This window comes from Coenobita brevimanus, chromosome 24, assembly GCF_032717465.1.
Source record: "Coenobita brevimanus isolate Jiangsu-jjx chromosome 24, ASM3271746v2, whole genome shotgun sequence".
In the NCBI taxonomy this organism is placed as follows: domain Eukaryota; kingdom Metazoa; phylum Arthropoda; class Malacostraca; order Decapoda; family Coenobitidae; genus Coenobita; species Coenobita brevimanus.
This window is the reverse complement of record NC_136977.1, coordinates 52,986,131-53,008,727: the sequence shown is the minus strand read 5'-3', so window position 1 is coordinate 53,008,727 and position 22,597 is coordinate 52,986,131. Positions and strand designations below refer to the sequence as shown.

At 43.0% G+C, this 22,597-nt stretch overlaps 1 protein-coding gene across 1 annotated transcript in view; it reads left to right on the top strand.

Moving 5' to 3' along the window:
• The window catches only part of LOC145393385 (alpha-L-fucosidase-like), a 36,414-nt gene extending 17,410 nt beyond the window's left edge, over positions 1-19,004 (top strand). The window contains exons 3-7 of the mRNA XM_080267481.1: positions 1,865-2,066; positions 4,790-4,930; positions 5,270-5,432; positions 5,798-5,930; positions 18,951-19,004. Coding sequence (XP_080123607.1) covers positions 1,865-2,066; positions 4,790-4,930; positions 5,270-5,432; positions 5,798-5,930; positions 18,951-19,004 — 693 coding nt within the window. The remainder of the gene's footprint in view (positions 1-1,864; positions 2,067-4,789; positions 4,931-5,269; positions 5,433-5,797; positions 5,931-18,950) is intronic.
• Positions 19,005-22,597: the final 3,593 nt, after the last annotated feature.

The following is a 22,597-nucleotide window of genomic DNA, read 5'->3' as shown; positions in this document are numbered from 1 at the left end:
TGAGAAACTAATAAAAATCACCAAGAAAGTTGCTCCCGTCACCCCTAAGTGCTCCTAAGGTGGGTCCTCCTTCACCTCAGCCAGGTGTTCTGTGGCCAGGCTAGTCTGCTCCGTTTTCTACAGTGGGAAGGAGGAGGGTAACTAATCAAAACCAACCTTAATACATATATTTACATTTATTTGCTACAAAAGTACATATACAGCAACACTATTGTGGTATATATATAAAAAAAAAATGGGTGAAAATAACGTAGGTTCATAATGGTACTACCCATAAACCGCTGATTTCTGGCACACTTGACTAGCTGATGCTGTTGTTTCCACTAACATTCACTAGACTCTAGAGGAAGGTCTCACTCGTCTGTCTGCCATGAGTCACCAGCAAAATCTGAAAAATGTGCGTGCAATGTGCCTTGAAATTGCGAATTGTATGGTGTTCAACGGCGGGACCACGGCAGCTACCATGTACTGTCGTACAAAGTACGATGTCGGGAGGGTACGGATTAATATTATTATTATTATTATTTACTAGAACTCTGTAACTGTCCTTCAGACAGTCACTAGTCTCCACCTACTGTTTCATACAATGACCTTGGCTCCATTCGGGAGATTTGGAATTTTTTTCTCAGCAATAGGCCATACCGGGACACATAACCTGGGCCACTCAGATTCCTTGCACAGATCGTGTTGAAATTTCCAGTAGACATGACCAAGTTATCTTGTTCACATCATCATACTGATATGACTCATTCTGACATGCCCTTTCACTGTGCATAAAGGATCTGGAATTTTTTTTCTATCAGCAATGGCCCATGGCAGGACACATAAACTCGGCCCTTCAGATTCCTTGCACAGTCTCCATTTCTCCTGGAGAATCGTTTTGAAACTCTGAGGCGGGAATAATAATACCAGCGAAAACAATAGTCTCCACCTATGGAATAGGTGGAGACTAATAGTAGTAATAACTAATAATAATATTTTTACGAACAAGGAGGAACACTCAGAGTGCAACACTCACGCCCACGAACTGGTCTAAGGGCCAGATATTTGACTTTGTCCTGTGATCTTCAGCTTTAACCGAATTCTCTCAAAATCTAATTACTTCATGACTGCCTGACCCTGAACCCTTCCACCACTTTTGGTCCAAATCACATCAAAAATTCTAAGTGACTCTCGTCCTGTGGCCTGGAATTCTGACTTTTCCTTTTTATCTTGACCTTTAACTGACTGTTCTTGAATCGAATGTCTTCATCTTGCCATACTTTAAACCCTTCCTTAAAATCTGTGAAGTCAAATGAAACTATTAAGCTGACCCAGCCACTTGGCCTTGTTCTTTAACTAATTTTTCTCTAAGGCAGTCAGTCAACTCCTTCGCTGATCCTGAAGACTTCCATCAAGTTTGTGCCACATCAGATCAAATCTGTTTTTAGTTATTTTGTTCATACAGACACACTGGTTGAAATTTGACCTTGTTGTGTGACCTTGATCTTTGACTGATCATTCTCAGACTCAAACACTTTTTTTAATTACACTCAGCTCTTGCACCAAGTTTGGTCTAAATAGGTTAAAGACTGTTTAAGTTGATCTTACTAGGTTAAATTTTGACCTAGCCATGCGATCTTGACCTTTGATATATTTCGAGAAACAATAGGTCAACCTCTTGACTGTTCCTCTACCATTATGTTAAATTTGGCTAAAGTCAGATTAAAACTGTACGGGTTATCACTCACACACGCACGAGCAAGCATGGCCGCATTCAGCAAGAAATAGGTGTATAAAGATAACACAATGAATAAATCAGTATGCAGTAATGACCACCAACTGTACATTTACCCTAACGGTATATAATAAATGTGTGCCACAGGTAAACAACTACCATCCAGCGGTGGTGTGGTCTGATGGGGCTGATGATGTAGCAGATTGGTACTGGAACTCCACCGTGTTCCTGGCGTGGCTGTTCAACGAGTCCCCCGTCAAGGACACAGTGGTGGTTAATGACAGGTGGGGCCTTGGCACAAGCTGTCATCATGGGTCCTTCTACACCTGTAAGGATCGCTATAATCCAGGTGAGACTAACTAGGGTGAACAATGGGTAATCTTAAGGAATTTCTGCATCTGTATAAACACTTATGCTGATGCAACGATTGATGATGGTCAGTAGTAGGTGTGATCAATAACGGATAACCATAATCCCTTCTACATGTGTATAGACCAATATACAGTAAAAGTTCTTTAATCCGGAATACAGTAGCCCATGGACCTTCCGGATTATCAGATTTTCCAGACTATCAGACAGGTACCTGAAAATGTTCAAAACACACCCAAAAAAATAACATCCGGGACCTCCTGAATGTCAGCATGTGTACGGAATTGGATAGTTCGGTGCACAACTTTCAGCTATTTTTCTATATTTTTCATTTTTTCCCGATTGCTCTCGATTTTTTACCTAAAAAAGCTAAAAATGACCCTGGGCTGAAAATTCCAAACCATTGGGTTTTTCAAACCATCGGATGCCGGATTATCGGAAGTTCAGTGTAATCTGAGTGCAAATGACAGATGTTGGTGCATGATGGGGGTGACACTATAGTCATGGATCCTTCCACGCCTGTAAGGACTGCTGTAATCCAGGTGAGAATGATAACTGATGGATAATTATAAATGGTATCAATTGTAGGTGTAGATCTGTTATAGATGGTGATCAATGATAGATGAGAACTTGACATTATATGTTGCCATTGCTCTTTCTTCACCTGTACAAAATGTCATAATTCAGGTGAGAAACTGGTGAGGGTATATTAAAGGTGGTCACTGATATGTGGGGGTGCTATAATCCAAGTGAGAATAACAGATGGTGCTCAGTGATAGGTGGAATGCCTCGTGCTGTAGCTTATTATTTTGGATCTATATGCACCTGTAAAGAACGCTATAATCCAGGTGAGAATGATGGGCGATATATGTTAGCCAATAATAGGTCACCATGGGCGCTTCCTCATCTGAAAAGGCCATTGTATTCCTGGCGAGAATAGGTGGGGTCTCAATATAGCTTACTATCTCTGATCCCCCTACACCGGCAAGGAGCACTGGACTCGTAATCCAGGCAGGAAAACAGTAGTGGTCAGTGGGTGGTGGTTCTGATGTTTTCAAAAACTGTGCTTCCATGCTGACATCCATCCTAGGCTGACTCTTTCGCCCTTGTCAAGTGGCTGTTTTCCATCTGGCTGGAAGCTTACCCTCACTTAGTCGGTACTGAAGAAGGGTGACCAGACCCGGTCTTCTCTCTCCCAGTTGATTTAATTTATTGTGTTTCTAAAGCCTTTCAGCCCACCATGAACTGTAAGATTTGAAATACATTTTTTCTTATAATCTTTCTGGCTGCCAATACTGATTTCATCAGGGACGCTACACTGGTGATCTTCCATTCCGCGCAATTCTCTGTCACTTTCTTTCTAGGATTTCAGTTCAATACTTGCTATTGTTCTTTTCGTCGGGCATATGTTTTTAATTTCCAAACTGCCCCCCTACATTTCCTATCTCCTTTCCTGTGCTTTCGTCTTACTTTTCCTTTCCAGTCGCTCCATAGCTGTTAAAGATGGTCACTGTTCTTCCTTGCGAGCTATGAGCCATGATAATCACGGTTCTGTCACCAGCTTTGTTGCTCCTATTGATTTACTGAGCTTAGCATGTTATGTTGACAGTTCCATCCTTCTTTTGAGTATCCGTATCAATCCGTATAAGGTTTCCTGCAGGACCAGACCTTGTCCTAAGAGGAAGAATGATAGCTGGAATTTCTCCCAGCATATGCTGCTCTGAAAGGTTGTTTGTTGCTTAGTCGTCACGATTCAAAAGCTGCCTGAATGCAATGAATTAGTGCTGATCTCTTCCTCTGGCCAAACTGCAGGCTCAGGAAGGGAACGCCGAGAAGATTGTTTTATGTGCACACAGCCGAGAATTCCTTAACGCAGCGTAACGTCATGATAGTTGAGCAGAAATTCACTTGCCTTTCTACGGAATGAAAGGGAGACAGAACTACTAGACTCCCAGAGCGTAACACAGCTCCCTCCCAGTAAAGTATCCAGTAGTTGTACAGAGTCTCTAAGAATGACCTGAATTCCTAATGGTATAACTACTGGTCTACATCTCACACTGCCCAGGTACTATCTGGAAGGAATTTCTGTAGTAATGACAGTGCCAGTGACAGCTGAAGTATTGCATTGGCTGTTTTGTGTGTGTGTGTGTGTGTGTGTGTGTGTGTGTGTGTGTGTGTGTGTGTCAGAGTCTGTTTATGTCATCAACAATACCCACAAGGGTGACAACGACCAAATGAATGGACATGCTGCGAGAATGAAATTTAACACTTTCGCTGCTACAAAGCTTATAATATTTAATCTGATTGACTTCTGACAATTAAAGACAACAAAAGCAAATTTACCATAGTTAGACTCGAACCCTGAATATGGGTACTTGAGATCAGGAGGCTGTTGTTTAACCCCGGTCTGTGTGGTCGGCCACAGGTAAGCAACTGCTTATGTGGGACCATCCAGTACAAACATACACCGTGTAGGGAAATGGCACCATCTTGTGGCAGACTGTACCTCACTCGGGTCTGACCAGGGTCCTTCTCCATGACCAGGTACAAGGAAATATGAGGAGACATGGCTTCCAGGTGGGCACAGCAGCTGCTTTGCTCCACCCAGGGTTCACAGCACCACAACATACAGTATCGTCAGGAGATAAACACTGCAACCACTGACCCACCATTCTAGTGATGTATTTCCTGTGTGTGTTGCAGGAGTGTTACAGCCACACAAGTGGGAGAACTGCATGACGCTGGACAAACGGTCGTGGGGGTATCGACGCAAGGCACCGGTCACTGACTACCTCACTATAAACGCAGTCATCTCAGAGCTGGCTTCGACTATTAGCTGTGGAGGTAAACATGCTTAGTCTCAATGTAAATATAATATTTCAGTAATGTGAGTGGACATTGAGTGACAAGCCAATGGATTTCAAATTTTCTCAGAAATTACTTGTTATGCCAGGTGGTAATCATATAACTAATCCATGGGGTAGAAGAGAAAAAATGTCCTTGTATTCCCTGCATTCTTAAATGGCGAAATGGGAAAGGGTAATGTGAATGAGGGATCCCACACCATCTGTTCTTCCCCTGGCAGGCATCCAGAAAGCCTCGGATCTGGGTCCTGTAGAGATGAGAGTAGGTGTTCCATTCTGCGAGTGTTTCTTCATGTTTTTATACAGATATTTATTGCAGGTAATATTCTGATCAACGCTGGTCCCACACACGACGGCCGTATTCCCGCCATCATGGAGGAGCGGCTGAGACAACTTGGGTGGTGGCTGGGGGTGAACGGCCAGGCGGTGTATGAGTCGAAGCCGTGGACGCACCAGAATGATTCCCTCACGCCAGGTGTATGGTACGTGCACCACATGTATGGACTACCATAAGGAGAATTTTGCTATCCCTTCTCGGTTGGCTGACTCAATGGAAGGTGTTACGGGAAGTATTTTATGTGACAGTAATGAGAAACACACAACAAAAGAGTATGAGAAAAAAGGATGCTTTCGGTTGTTTGGGGAGGAATTGACTATGAGCATTACTGACTGAAAGAGTTTGGAAATATTTGTCATGTTAAGAGAGAGAGAGAGAGAGAGAGAGAGAGAGAGAGAGAGAGAGAGAGAGACAGACAGACAGACAGACAGACAGGCAGACAGAGACAGAGAGAGTAGTGAATGGGTGAGAATCTGCAGTGTCCATCTACTCGTGTCTCTTCCACTGCAGGTACACTCAGAAGGAAGGCACTGTGTACGGTATAGTGCTGACGTGGCCTCCAGGTGATGTGCTGGTGCTGGGATCTGTTCTACCTACACCATCCACACACATCTCAATGCTGGGATATCAGGGTGCACTACAGGTATTTGCTAGCCTCTGTGTGTGTGTGTGTGTGTGTGTGTGTGTGTGTGTGTAAGTATAATCACGACACACATACATCAGTACCTCTCTGTCGCAGCTCAGTACCTTGCCCTCTCCCTCTGTCATTGTTTACATTATTATTACTATCTTCGTTTGCGTCTGTCTTCGTGTCTTTCTTTGTATCTGTTACCAAACGCCATTAATTGCGCTGATAAAACCAGCACATGAGAATAATATAGGCAGCTTCTGGGGACAAAAAGATCAACTTCCTGAGATCTAATATAAATTCACATGATCGGGTTGTCAGGCCAGGTATATTCCGTGGGATGTTTTGGGCGTTTTTCGAAGTTTGCACTGAATTTCCTGATTAAAAAGGGAATATGACTCCTGTCCCACGTCCCTCTTGTCCTTAAGGAATTCTAAGATAAATTTTGAGCATGTCTGTAGATATAGCCCATACAAAATTCCGTTCGTAGAAAAATGTGGATATTTTCTTGCCGATCGGGATTAGGGATAGGAGGCTGTTTCAATTCCCCCGAACCCACAATGATTCTGTGTCCAGTTAGTTTCTTTAGCCTTTCTGCGTCTACGGCCATGATAATTTCGTTTTTCTTTATTTTCTACTTTAAAATGAAGAACTGGGAGGAGATCTTTTCAGGTGCGTGTTGCCCATAGTGTGTTGATGATCTTGCTTTGAGGCAGAGACATCCTCATGCAAATATTCGGCACCAAACCTTGAATGCCGTAGCCGTGCATAGTGAAGGCGGGTTACACACACACACACACACACACACACACACACACACACACATGCACACATATGTACAGTTATTTATTTAATTATTTATTTATTTATTTATTGTATATACATTCATACAGTCCAGTAAAAGATTATTTTTTTTCCTTGGGAGATATTTGTATAGGGCAGTATTGATGTTGTACACAGTGTTGTGTATACTACACGAGCGGCATACAACATACATACATACAGGAGATGGAACACGTGAATAAAAATATTGTTTAATGTTTATCTGTACTGATTAATGGTATATTTCATTTATAAATTGTTATTCTTAAATTAGTTCTTGAAGATTGACTACAGCTTCTTAAATATTTCTGTTTTGGCAGTTACTGATATTTGTCATGAAAAGTGTGTGTGTGTGTGTGTGTGTGTGTGTGTGTGTGTGTGTGTGTGTGTGTGTGTTTAAGATTGACTAAACACATTTCGCCAGTTATCTGGATTTTCAAAATCTTGCACTGTAATAATAGAAGGCTGTAAATTTTTATCCATTTATTCAAATTATATATTTAAAATTAGCTTCGAAACGCAACATTGCATTGATGTGATTGGCTGTAGTGGATGGAAATATAATTCTATAGCGGAGACTTCAAATCTGTGGCACCGCATCAGCCTTCCTAAGAGATCATATTAATCACAATGAAGGTTCATATGTAAACATCCACTTCAGAAAATCCGCAGACAGAAACAATAAACTTAACATAATGCCCTTCTGTAGGTACAAAAGGATGAGTCCCCATTAAGAGGCAATATGGCGAGCTCTGGTTCGATTTATTTTTTATTTTTATTTTTTATGCAAGGAAGAAGGAAGCAAAGGCCAGGACCAAACCGTTCCTTCAAAGAGAGAGAGAGAGAGAGAGAGAGAGAGAGAGAGAGAGAGAGAGAGAGAAATCAAGATCCGATCATTTCGTGATGCCTGGACACACTGCGTTTGAAAGGCTGGAGATCATAGGAAGTAGAAAATACAGACAGAGGGAGACAGTTCCAGAGCTGACCTGTTGCATAAATGAAGAACTGGGAGTAACGGTTATATAACTCTTGCATTCGAGAGTTGGACAGAAAAGGGATGAGAGTTTGCTACTAAGCGGGTGCTACGCGCCCGTCGTAGAGGTGGAGGGATGCATGCAGACAGTTGATAGGAGCTGTGATCATTGAAGTAGCGATAGAAATGAGATAAAGATGCAACAGTGCGGCGAAGACAGGCTGAAGGGAGCCAGTAAGAGGAGGAGACATAATGAGACGAAAAACCTTTGACTCAACCCCACTAAGAAGAGCTGTATGAGGGGAGCCTTCCCACACATGAGAGTTGTACTCTGCACAGGGACGAATAAAACCCGTGTATAAAGTCAACAACTGTGCAGGGGTAAAGAAGGTACGGAGTCGGCTTAGCACACCTAATCTTGTGGAGGCAGATTTTACAAGAGATGTTATATGATCTTTCCAAGATAAGTCCCGAGTAAATGAAACCCCAAGCATGTTCAAGGATGATGTGGGATTAAGCTGGATATTATTAAACATCAGTGGGTATACCTGTGGAAGATTTTGTTGGGTTGATTGGTGTAAAAACTGAGTCTTTGATGCATTAAAAACAACAAAGATTATTTTTACCCCAGTCAGAGATACGATCCAAGCCAGACATTAGGTGTGCCATAGCCTCATCCCTTGTTTGTTGAAGTAACTGCTGAGATGAACGTTGCGACACCCGAATGGAAAGGTGAAGGGTAGAATCATCATCGTACGAGTGGATAGGGTTAGATGTACAGCTTAGAAGGTCACTGATGAATAAAAGGAAGAGAGTTGGTGATAGGACAGAGCCCTGCAGAACACCACTGTTGATAGATCTAGGAGAAGAACGATGGCCGTCTACAACAGCGGTAGATGAAGGCACACATAGAAGGATAGAAACCGTTAGAGGACAGTTTGAAAATTAAAGATTTGTGCCAGACTCGATCGAAAGCCTTTGAGATGTCAAGCGCAATGGCAAAACTTTCGCCAAAGTCCCGAAAGGAGGATGACCAGGAGTCTGAATGGTAGGTGAGAAGATCGCCAGTGGAGCGTCCCTGACGGAACCCATACTGACGATCAGAAAGGTTATGATAGGAAAGATGCTTTAAAATTTTTATGTTAAGAACAGATTCGAAAACTTTCGAGACACAGGATGTTAAAACAATTGGACAATAGTCAGAGAGTTGGGAATGGTCACCAATCTTTGGGACTGGTTGAATGAGAGCAAACTTCCAGCAAGAAGAAAAGGTAAAAGTTGATTGACAAAAGCGAAAGAGTTTACCTAGGCAGGGTGTAAGCACAGACGCACAGTTCTTGAGGACAACAGGAGGGACCCCATCAGACCCATATGCCTTGTTAGTATTGAGGCCAGTGATGGCAGAAAGTACATCAGCTGAAGAAATTTTAATCTCAGCCATGAGGAAGTTAGAGGTGGGAAGTGATGGAGGAACAGCACCGGAATCGTCTAAGGTGGAATTGGAGGAGAAAGTCTGAGCAAAGATATCTGCTTTATCAGTAGAGAAAATAGTTACAGAGTCATCAGAGTAGAAAAGTGGAGGGAAAGATGATGAGGTAAAGTTGTTAGAAAGGTTTTTGACAAGGTGTCAGAAGGAGCGGGAAGAATTCGAGCTGGAGAGTTGAGAGCATTTAGTACGGATGAAATTATTTTTAGCAGAGCGAAGAACAGACTTAGCACAGTTCCGGGCAGAAACGTATAAAAGATGTGATTCAGTGGTGGGTTGGCTCCGGTACCTTTTATAGGTCCTCTCCTTGTTGTGGACAGCATTAGAACAAGCGTGATTAAACCAAGGCTTTCTTGCATTAGTCAAAGGATATGAGAAAGGAATGTATGCTTCCATGCCCGAGAGAATAACCTCCGTAATGCACAAGGCACACTCAGATGGCTCCCGGCCATGGAAGCAATAATCATTCTGTGGAAAATCAAAGAAGTACTGCCTGAGGGCCTCCCAGTCAGCAGCTCCAAAGTGTCACAAACAACTTTTCTTTGGAGGGTCTGCAGGCTGTACCCGAGCGATAGGACAGGTTAAGGTGATAAGGTTGTGATCGGATAAGCCCAACGGAGAGGAAAGATTAACAGTATAAGGAGAAGGATTAGTTGTAAAGAAGAGGTCAAGTATGTTGGAGCTTTCTCCAAGGCGGTCAGGGATAAGGGTAGCGTGCTGTACAAGCTGCTCTAGGTCATTAAGGATAGAAAAGGTGTAGGCTTGTTCACCAGGTGGATCAGTGAAAGGAGAGGAGAGCCAAAGATGGTGGTGAACACTGAAATCTTCTACAAAGGAGATTTCAGAGAAAGAAGAAATGGATAAGATGAGTTCCATCGTAGAGGTAAGATAGTCGAAGAATTTTTCATAGTCGGTAGGATTACGGGATAAGTAAACAGCACAGATATACTTAGAGAACGACAGAAGAATCAAGTTCAGGAGAACGACAGAAGAATCAAGTTCAGGAACACGAGAACAAGATAAGGCGTTGCATACATGTACACAACAGCCACCTTTGGCTTTGAAATGAGTATAGAGAAAGCTGGAGGATACAGAAAAGGATTTGCTCTCAGTTGCCTCAGACAGCTGAGTCTCAGTTAAGAAGAGGTGAGGTTTAGAGGAGGAGAGATGGTGTTCAACAGAGAGAAAGTTAGAGGAAAGGTCGCGAATGTTGCAGAAATGAAGAAGAAGTGAGAGAGACAGAGGTTCCAGGCAGCTCGTTTAGTCGTCACCGGGAGAGGGGCGGAAGGTGGGGGCATTTATGGTCCCCCCCCCCTAGGGACTCCGAGGCTTGGTTATTAGACGCCATTTTTATTTTCTAATTTTGAAAAGAAAGTGTAGTGTGTAATGTGCATGTAGTTTGGTGCTGACAATTGGAGAAACTTGTGATGGAGAGCATGCTGGTCTACTGTCTGTGTTACTGAGATGCTGAAAAAGTTCAGCAAAGGGGATGGTCAGGAACTAGTCCCGGGGGCTGATGAAACGGGAGCTCCTCAGCCCTCCTTGTCATCGACTTTCCATCCACCTTGGGAGTACTGCCTTGCTTGACTGGTGCTACAGTCCACTCCACCTAAAAATTGTTTGGTAGAAACACGATGGAGTTATATATGCTAACGCTTTATTTAAATTTTGTGTGCATTTATAGTGTGTACCTTCATGCTGTATAGATAAATGTTTAACATTTTCATACAGTAAAAAATCAAGAAAACCAAATCATCACCCTCCCCCCCCCCAAAAAAAAAAGGCATTATGCTCAGTGTGGCGGCCGCGTCACCTTGCCAAACTGGTCTTTTGTTTAATATTTTTTAGGGTTGTTTGGCTTACCGGGGTAAATATGGCTAACTTTGGGTTAACAAGGTTTGATATACTGTAATGAGGGTTTACATAGAAAAGAGAGGAAAATGTGCAAAAGAGGGGGAAAGTAGAGTGACATAAGGAAGGAAAGTAGCTGGTACAACGAAGACCTTGATAAGAAACAGAGACTTGAGTGTTGCAGCTGCACGAGGCTTACATGAAGGAGTGTTTGTGCCAACTTTAACATATGGATGTGAGACTATGGTGTGGCATGAAAATGAAGCGTGAAGAGTGAGAGCAGTGGAGATGGGACTACTGAGGAATATATGTGGAATACAGAGGGTGGATAGGATACGAAATATGTGATTCATGAAAGATGTGGAGTGAGGAATTCTGTGGACACCAGAATCGAAGAGTGTACTTAGGTGGTATGGTCATGTGGAGAGAATGGATAACAATAGAGTGGTGAAAAAGGTATATCTGAGCGAATTTGAAGGAGGGAGGAGGCGAGGTAGGCCAAGGAGAAGGTTGAGGGATATGGTGGATGAGTGTGTGAGGAAGAGAGGTTTGGAAGTCGGTGAGGCTAGGGGACTGACGAGATCGAGCTGGCTGGATGAATATTGTGAGGAGAAGTGCATGATCAGGGATTTGGCACCCCTTTTTAACGTGACAGCGTTTGGATTGACTCTATCGGATACGTTTATGTGAATCTACAGAACGTGGTGAATGTTTTTGGCATATCAGATAGAGCCAGAATGTTGAGCGAATAAAAACGTGATCCATTGGATTGGTCAAATTTGGGCTGTCTGGACATTGCTACTCCTCACCCTGCCCTAGGGTGGGAAAGGAGGTCCGAATAATGATGATGATGATTATTATTATTTATATATTAATTTATTTGTTTTCCATATTTTTACCTGTTATGGTCCCTCAAACTTCCACAGCAACAAGAAAATGCCACTAAACATTTCCAACAGCATCACTGTAACTATTATTTCTTAACTGATTTTTAAAATGCAACAAGCAACAGAACCAAAAAGAAAATTTCTAATTTTTTATATAAAGATTTCTATACAGCAGTCTTGAATGTGATTAAAAATGCTATACCTTGAAGCTTGATTCCTCAAAAGTTGCAAGATTTGTTTCATTATAAAAGAGTATTCTGGTCTGTCTGTAGTCAGACGCCATAATCCTGTAGGCGATGGCCGTTTGTCATTGAGTTTTTTGTTTTACGGGGAGGGGCACTAAACCTCCGCCAACCCATTTGTTGACACATAGGGAACACGTATGGGTTGGTTATATGGTTACCACCTAGCGCTGTACATGTTTTCCTGGCTTACAGGAAACCATTATGCTTGTCGCTCATTGTACAGCCTCACGAAAAGTTGAGTAATAAAGTGTCAGGAAAGATGGGAGAAATAGGAAGAGAAGAGGGTAGACACAGAAAAAGAATGATAAGGTTGAAGGAAGAAGTAGGCATCATTACATCAAGTGAGTCGATGATGGTCGCCACCACCTACCGCCTATTACGACCAAGTTTTTAAAACCTGGGTTTCTCTGAAGCCTTCGACATCAGCGAATAAATATGAGATCAGTCCAAAAAGAAATATAGAGCACCAACTAGCCGATGTAGCGTGATAGCAACAACAGCACTGTGTAGCGATGACTTTGAGCTATAGTCTAACACTAACCGCGTCACATCACGTCACTTATTCGTCGAAGTACATTTGCATGCGTGTGTGTGTGTGTTTTGTGCAGCTGGCGAGTTTTCTTCTATCTCCTGTCATCTGAAATCGTCAACCTTTATGGGTTGACTTTAACTTTGGGGTGAAAAAAAATTGCAAGGACCAAATCTGGAGAGTAGGGTGACTGGGGGATGATAGTCGTCGTCTGCTTCGCCGAAAGTCACGGATAAGGAGCGACGCGTGAGCAGGTGCACTGTCATGGTGCAGCATCCAGGTTTTGTTTGTCCACACCTCAGTCCTCTTCCTTCACACTGCCTCCCTCAGACACGACAGGGCATCCAAGTGTCACTATTGGCTGTCTGACCACGTGGAACAAACCCATGATGAACAACGCCCTTCCAGTCAAGAAAGACTTTCAACATCACATTTGAGCGACTCTGACGTGCATTTTTTAGGTTGCGGTAGCGATGTTCCAAGCCACTGCAACGACTGCCTTCTTGTTTCGACATCGTAGCCGTACACCCACGTTTCATCACCTGTTGACATTTTTCAGAACGCTTTCATCAGCATTCGAACAATGAAACAGCTACTGACTGACTGACGTAGTTCTCATTTTGCTCATCTGTCAGCAGTTGCAGTACAGATTTTGCGGCAACACAATGCATCTTTAATTTCTCGGTTAAAATCGTGTGGCACGAACCCTTACGGATGCCTACTTCTTCGGAAACTTCACGGACAGTCAGACGATGATTTTCACGGGTCACAGCGTGCACTTAATCAACGTGATCATCGTCTCTTGACGTGGTAGGCCGTCCAGATTTGGGATTGTCTGTAGTGGATGTTCTTCCCGATTTGAACCAGTGGAACCACTTGTGACACTGCGTACGGCTCAAACAATCCTCCCTATAAGCCTGTTCAACATTTGAAACCTATCCATACATGTTTTTACCAATCTGAAACAGAATTTCGCACAGGCACGTTGCTCTTCAAAATCCTTTATTGTTCAACTTGCAACAAATCGCCAAGTGCACTAAACACACGTTCACTCAAGCATGTGTACCTCGAAGACTAAGTGACATGGCGTGATGCGGCTGTGTTAGGTTAAAGCTCAAAGTCGCCGCTACACAATGCTCCCGTCGTAATCGGGCTACGCTGGCTAGTTGGTCCGCTATTTAAAAAGTTTGGTTAATTTTTAGACAGACCTCATAAAGAGAAATTAAGATCAACATACATACAGCATAAATTATTTGTGACATAACTCCTGAGAATTTGTACATTTTCATATTCTTAAACAAATGAAGGGACATACTGTATAAAAAAGAAATTTGCATACTAGGAATACTTTTGACAGCAGTGAAGCAGGCGGCATCCTCGGTTATTGGCTGATTGAATGTTTTACGCTGAGAATGTCTTAAACTGGGAGGTAGAGGGGCTCACCATCCACTCACTCGATGTAGTGCTGCTGTCGGGTGTCTGCCCTTTCCTTTCTTCCATCCTTCTTTCCTTCCATCCTCTTCTGTCTTTCCTTCATTCTTTCCTTGTCCTTCTGCCTACGGGTGACTTTACACTCCCTCCTGTGTCTTTCTTTCCTTCATTCTTTCCTCTTCCTTCTGGCTGTGGGTGACTCTACACTGAGTGACAAGCCAAATTGTTTCCTGTACACCAGGAAACCATGTACTACGCTGGGTGGTAACCATATAGCCAAATTTTGGCACCTGGTGGTTTAGTGGGTAATTATTGCGCTCCAATCGGATTGAGCCGGCGAAGGTTTATATCTAAGGGATTGTTGGGGTTGATTGGTCATGTAATGCCACTCAGGGATGAGTGAGGCTGGTCACTCTTACCTTAAATGTCGGGACCAACTGCCTAGCCCCGGGCTCCTACGCTTCCCATGGGGCAGTGTAGGACTGGATGATGGATGGAAGGATGGACGTCTTAAATGTCACTCTAATTTTGTTTGACCTATGCATGTGAAAACATAATTTGACATTTCATCAATAAATGACCATATAATTAAGCATCCAAGTTTGATATGTGCATACAAAAAGAACATTTAAATTCCAAGTATGGTTTATACTAGCTATAATGTATAAGAAATTATCCTAACCACTAAGGGTATTATTTCAGAATAACATCCAACACTGGAATTAACGTGACGCTTGCATAGTTAATGAAATTCAATGCAGTTTCTCTTCCTGAATCCTACACTTGAAATACGTCCTACTGTATACTGAAGTTAGTAATCAATTATGAGGGAGAGATTTTGGGGCTTCCATCTCTATCCATAATAAGACCTAAGCTGGGTTGAATTTCATCATGCTAAGTTATGCTGGGATACGTTAACTTACTGTAAAATGCCATGATGTAAACGGTTTCACTAATAAACAGAAACAAATAAATAAATGAAAGTTTGCATAGCATGGGAGAGAAAAAAACACAAGAAGAGTGGAGTAATAATAGTGATTTTGTGTAAAAAAGTTTCTCCCAGTCACTGGCATCTTCCGGGTCTAGGGGGAGCAGAGTTGCCACTTCCGATTTGGAGCATTTCTCTGTAGCGTTCATGACTCGTGCCACTTTTCATGTCGCTAAACAGGGATTTAGATGGCTTCCAATATTATAGCAAGACCCCCTCCCCTGCCTAGCGATAGCTTGCTTTGCATGCATTCTGTTTGCCACAGGGTTGGTTAGGAGCCTTTTGAATGCTTGGTTTTGATGATGTTTATCTTAGAAAACATCCTTTCAAGTAAGGCAGATGAATGTGACAAGGCCAACAGATCACGCATGAATGTTGAAAGGGTATAAAATTTAGGCTTATTGTTCTATCCTTTACTTGAAGTAATTCTTGCCAAGAAGAGGTTGGCAACTGGTTCAGATTTTAAAGAGTATCCCTGGCAGCAACAGATCCTGCCACTGTTATTGTAAATCATCCAAGTCTGCGTCTGCCACGAGTGAGAACTAAACTGCTGCTACAGGACATGGAAAATCTTTAATTTTTATGAACTTGACAAAAACTCCAAAATTCCTTAAATTTAGGGAAAAAGATCCAAGACTCCAAGGTCGGAGCTAATAAACCCAAGATCTGGTAGAAAAACCCTAGGAGTGGCAACACTGTTATAGCAATAGATTAACGCTAGAAAATTATGCTAGTCACGAAGCAGCGTTACGGAAAGGATCTAGAGCTGTATTGTAGCATTTTCTGCCACAGAACGACCGAAAAAAAGCAATAAAAGGTCAAAAATAAGGGCCAGGTTAAGGTAAAGAAATAGTTGCAAGAGACATACGGCATCTCAGGAAAGCACGGAGCCAAACATGACGTACGATGAAGAGGTACTATTCTGTATCCATCGTCTGTGGTGTGAGGTACTGCTCGCTGAGTGTGCACAGATTCTCCTTGGTCCAGTGTACAGGTGCGTTTCTCTGCAGGTGTGATGGACAGCCCGTGGGAGTCATAAGCAATAATTCGCCGACATACCTCTGCAGCTGAGACAAACGGGAGGTGTTACGTGAGTGATTTTCATGTGATAGGTTTAAACACAACAACAGAGTGTGAGAAGGTAGGATACTCTGTCGTTTGAGGAGGAAAGAGCAATAACATGAAGCACACACACACACACACACACACACACACACACACACACACACACACCTGCGCACTGCATTCTAGCTTACGATGGACGATTTTACTCATCTCAAGGAAACCCCCCACATCAAAGGAACTGAAGATCCTCGTGTGGTCGATACTCAGATATAAACCTTTATTTATTTATTTATTTTATTGACTTATATTTATTTTTTATTTATTTATTTGCTTGCAGGCGTGATGGGTATGAGACAAGTGGTGGGGCGGGAGCTGTGGGCACTGAGGCAGCAGCTGGCTTCTTATCTGCCATCCTCCTTTCTGGTCAGTGCCATTGCCTACTTCTGTCTATCTATCTATTGCCAGACGCCTCAATCCCGTTTGGGGTGGTCACAAACAAATCGCCTCCAAGTCTCCCTGTACCCCGCCATTTCACTGCCCTGCTCCCAACTCACACCCCCCTCTCTCATATACCTCTCCACCCCATCCCTCCATCTCATCCTCGGCCTCCCCCTCCCTCTTCCCCCCTCCACCTCACTCACATACACTCTCTTCGTCAGTCTTTCACCCTCCATCCTCTCCACATGGCCAAACCACCTCAGTGTGTTCCTCATAACGCTTCCTATCACATCCACATCCACACCACAACGCTCCTTTATATCCTCATTTGTCAGCCTGTCTCTCCATGTGACTCCACAGGCTCCTCTTAAATAACTCATTTCCACTGCTCTCACTCTTGACTTGTGTCCTTCCAACAACGTCCAAGCTTCACTTCCATACGTTAGAGTTGGTATCACAATACTGTCATGTAGTAACTTTTTCACTTCCATGCTCACTTCCCTGTTTCTTATCACTGCTTTCAAAGAACCAGCAACCTTTCTTCCCTGCTGTACCCTTTCAAGCACTTCACCCTCCAAACCTCCATCCTTACTCATCACACTACCCAAGTACTTAAACGTACTCACATTTTCCAATTCCTCACCATCCAACCTCGCTGTACATTTACTGACTTCACCTCTCTCAAAGACCATCACTTTACTCTTCCCTACATTCACCTTTAGATTCCGTTTCTTACACACTCTCCCAAACTCATCCACCAAGCCTTGCAGCTCCCCTTCGTCTTCACTCAACAACACAGTATCATCTGCAAACAGCAGTACAGGGAGTTTCCAAACACTATCCTTTCTCACCAGGGCCACTCCAACATCCACTACCCTACCTTGTACCTCTTTTATTACCCCATCTATGTACAGATTGAACAGCCATGGAGACATGACACATCCCTGTTTCAACCCAACTTTCAAAGAGAAAAATTCACTTAGTTCGCCATCCACACGCACTGCAGCCTTCGCACCATCGTACATACTCTTCACAGCATTCAGCAACTTCCCATCTACTCCATATATTCTTAACACTTTCCACAATCCTTGTCTATCCACCCTGTCATATGCTTTCTCCAAATCCATGAAAGCCGCATACAACTTCTTTCCCTTCTCTAGAAACTTTTCCACTAAAGATCTAAGAATGAATATCTGATCTACACAAGCTCTTCCCTTCCTAAAGCCTCCCTGTTCTTCTCCAACTAATTTCTCTGTTCTTTCTCTAACTCTGTCAATAAGTATCCTACCATACACTTTTCCTATTACTGTATACTAAGAAGACTACTACTATTATACTAAGAAGACGTTGCCTACTTCTTTGTTTTAATTTTGCTGCTTCTAGGCGATTTTATTCACCTTAGTGGTGGGTTTCTGTAGTTCAGACGTGTGGGTATTTTTCACAGCTTACTGGCAGAATGAAGTCCTTTACACACACACACGAGAGATAGATAGATAGATAGATAGATAGAGAGAGAGAGAGAGAGAGAGAGAGAGAGAGAGAGAGAGAGAGAGAGAGAGAATTAGTCACCAAGCTCCAGAGGTCAACCCATCTAATACGTTACTGTACAGTCGACATCAAAAGCCCTGTCGCCTCTCCTGCTGTTCTCTCCATGCATCAGTGAAATGAATCCCAGGCCACTGACACTGATGCCTTCTTGTGGCCTGAGATCAGTGGCATAAGCGTTGTTTGCTGCAGGTCCATCACAGTTGAAAACTCGTAGAAAAGCAGAAGACGCGATAGAAATTCTGATGCCCACTTTACATTCTGTTCTTGTTTTCATTCACCTATTAGAAGATTTAGAAGATTTTAGAACTGGAGGTAATAGATAGGCCTTCATAAATTCTTTTCGTATAAAACAAGAATCGTTTTACAGTCTAACCACATCAGTTCCATTCAAGCCTCTCCCACCCCTGTCTGACCCAAGCATTACTACCAGTCATCCACATTTTGACAGCTTACTTCTCGTGACACAGTAATGGACTAAGGCAACGCTACGGCTCTACATCCTTTCCATACCACATCGTAACTGTGCTCTTTTTGCCATAACTTGGCCTAAAATTGCCATCTGTCCATCCTCAAGATTTATAAAATGAAATCAACATTTAAATATGATGCTGATATTGAAGAAGTGCTTTGGAGAGGATGTAGAGCCTTAGTACTGTTTTTTTCTGCCACTAAGTCACGAAATATAAACTAGAACAGGACAGCAATCTGGGTCAAGTTAAGGTTAAAGGACTATAGCACCATGTTTCAGTGTTAATCTCGTGTTACACCTCAGGATTTCAGATGCTGCGGGTCCTTGAAAACGTTTTCAGCCAAGCCCAGAAACTAGGGGAGTACCCACACCCCACACACCACAGATACACATAGCTTCCTATGCAGATGATATAACACTTACATGTACACACCAAAACGCAAACACAGCTGCACACATCATTCAACCTTATCTCAACACACTACACGAATGGTTCACCACAAACAGGCTCAAAATAGCCCCAACCAAATCTACAGTGACTCTTCTCACAAACTGGACAGCAGAACACAGTCACATCCCACACCTCACCATAAACAACACTCCCCTACCACACACACACACACACACACCCAAAATCCTTGGTGTAACATACAATACATCAATATCATTTAAACAACACATCACAAACATTAAAAATTAAAATAACACCAAGACTCAATGCTTTGAGGTCACTTGCCCATACAACATTCGGACACAACAAAGAAACCACCACCACAGTATACAAACAATACATACGTTCAGTGATGAATTATGCAAGCCCTGCCTGGGCTTCTGACCTCACCAAAACACACTACAACACTCTACAGACCATACAGAACAAGGTCATAAAAATAATCACAGGCTGCACAGCTATTACACCCACAGACCACCTACATCAAGAAACCAAAGTCCTCAAAGTCAAGGATCACCTAGACATGAGAGGCACCCAGTTTCTTGCTGCAGCCTCCACAGACCCACAACATCCACTACAGTACATGGCAGCACATCCACCCACACCAAGGAACATCAAAACAACACCCAGCACACGATACCATACACAAATACTGTCATCTCTCCCCCCTCGCCCACCTCAGACCAGCTTCCAGAAGAATATCCACACTCAGATCACTCGCCACTCCACTCAGTCACTTAAAGACAACACACAGCTGCATGCACAGCCTCCTGACATCCACCCTTCTGAATCCTATTTTCCTTGTGAGGACAGGGTCCACCTGGCCAGACTGAGATGTGGGCACCATCCAGCCCTCTTAAGCTACCAGAAGAGGCTGGATGACTCCGTCGCTGATGCCTGTCCAGGATGCAACACAGCACCCCATACTATTAAGCACATTATGGAAGACTGCATTGCACACAATCACCTATGCCAACAACACAACATACACTCTTTGAGAGCTCTGTGGGAAAGTCCGGTCTCGGCCATGGCCTTCCTAAGGGACTCGGGGCTGTTCGGCCAGACTGCCTAGGGAACAACTACTACTACTACTAGGGGAGTAACCATAACTTTTGGGTATGACTGTATACTATAAAGCTATGACTATACAAAAGAACGTAAAAGGTTGTCTTTATCTGTTTGCAAGTGAGGCCGTTTGAAAATCGGTAAGTTAGTGCAAAACCCAAAAGTGAACAAGAAGGAAGCCCGTGCTGTGATCAAGTATCTGAAAAAAAAAAAAAAAAAAAAAAAAAAAAAAGACACCGTAAAGAAGTGGGCTGCTGATTTCAAGCAGGGCAGGGAGAGCACTGAAGATGACCCACGGTCGGGAGGCCCTAGCTAACTCATCGACCATGGACGATGAGATGGAGGCCATTCACCACGTGGTCTTGAATGTCAAACGTTCGTCTGTGCAACAGATAGCCGACAACATGAGCATCAGTGTTCGTTCAGTGCACACTTTTGACTGATATCTTGGGTATGAGCAACGTGTCTGCAAGATGGTTGCCTAGAATTTTGACATCAGACCAAAAGCTGACCAGACTGGAAACTTCAAGGACACTTTGGGCTCATTTCCAGGCTGATCCAGCCTATTCCTTCCGAAGATTTATGACCCAGAATGAGACATGGGTGCGCCACTTTGTTCACCACTTTGAACCTGAGTCAAGAATCAAAGCAAACAATGGAAACACCATGGTTCTCCACCCCCCAAAAAACTCAAGCCAGCGTCATATGTCGGCAAGGTAATGGCCTCAGTGGTTGGGGAGGGTGAGGGAGTTCTCGTGATTGTCTTACTTGCAAAAAGGGGTCAAAACATTAATGAGGCCTATTATGCATCACAATTGAGACAGCTGAAAGTAGCAATAAAATAAAATGGAGTGGAAAGCTGCAAGCACGCGTGTTTTTGCTACAGGACAATACCCCTGCCCACGCGGTTCAAGTGGCAGTGGCTGAAGCAGCCAACTATGGCTTTGAACTGTTGTCTCATACTCCCTACTCACCCGACCTGGCTTTGTCTGACTACTGCCTGTTTCCCAAAACGAAGTCCAACCTGCGTGGGTCACCGTTATCAAGGCAGTGATGAAGTCATCCATGCTGCTGGGTCGTATTAGGAGGGTCAAGATACGACCTTCTTCCGCGAGATGGAGTGCTTGAACGTCAGTGGAACAAATGCTCTGAGGCTGGGGGAGATTATACTGAGAAATAATACAAAAACAATCTTCCTCCTGTGATGTTTTTGTGGGTGAGGCTGAAAACTTTTTGAAGGATGTCAATTTTAGCTAAAGTGAAGGTGGACAGTCTGAACTTATCCCAACCCTTCCCTAACCCTGTTCATGGTGTACAGAACATTAGAGATGGAGGTGAAGTCTGATTTAATGGACTGAACTAGTACGAGAGTGTACAGTCAAATAAACGACTATATTTCCGTTTATGTTTGAAGAAAATCTACAGTTGGCGAAGTATAATGAAAACAGTCTGTACTACACCCTTTTTACTCTAACCTGGCCTAAAATTGCCATCTCTCCATGTTGAATGCTGAGTTAATACAATTGATTAACACCAGAATACGATGCCAGCCACGAAAGTGTCATGAAAAGGATATAGAAGTACACCATTGTCTCTGTCACTGAGCTACGTGAAATATGCTGTAAAAGAACGAAAATCTGGGCCAAGTATATAAACTATAGTGCATATTTTACTTGGATTGATTTTTCTGTCATATATTCATCAGACTTTAAGACGATATTTGTGTCTCTGCCTGTACAGTCTGGGGCAAAAGCTCACTGTATATCGCGTCTGCTTCACACCTGGGGCATATCCGTCTCTTTCCTCCGTGAAGCATCATACCAAAGGGAATCATCTAAGGTCAGAAAAACATACCAACTGTCAGCTTTTGAGTGTTTGCAAGCAGAAGAACGCGAAAAATACAAAAATTTAAAAACAGTGTACAGTACCTGTAGTCTGTAAATAGCGCTCCACTCGACAATCAGCTAGAGATATCGTTTGTGTTGTGAGGACGGCTCAGTCAGCTGGTAAGGAAGTGGGTGTGGCAAATGGAGTAGGAATTAAATAAATGATGCATGACAGACGCTGCTAACGCTTACTGAGTGGTGCACGAATCACAGGAGAAATCAACCAGCGGAGCAGAAGAGAAATTTAAATAAGGACCTCCCATTATTATGTGAACCTTTGTGTATGAGTGTGTCTTATATATTTATAAAAACTTCTCAAATCCCATTGAGAAGTTGCATTATTATTGTCATTATCATTCTTACTTATTTTGATGTTGCGATATTTTAAAGGAGATTTGGCCTCTAGAACCTTCAAACTTGGTCAACTTAGTCGGACAAGTGTTAGTTTATTTATTTATTTTTTTCCAAATATTGTGGCAATCCGTCAACCGGAGCTCCGGATATGATCTGGAACACAGAAAAATGAATCAGCCATGCTGTCTCAAGAG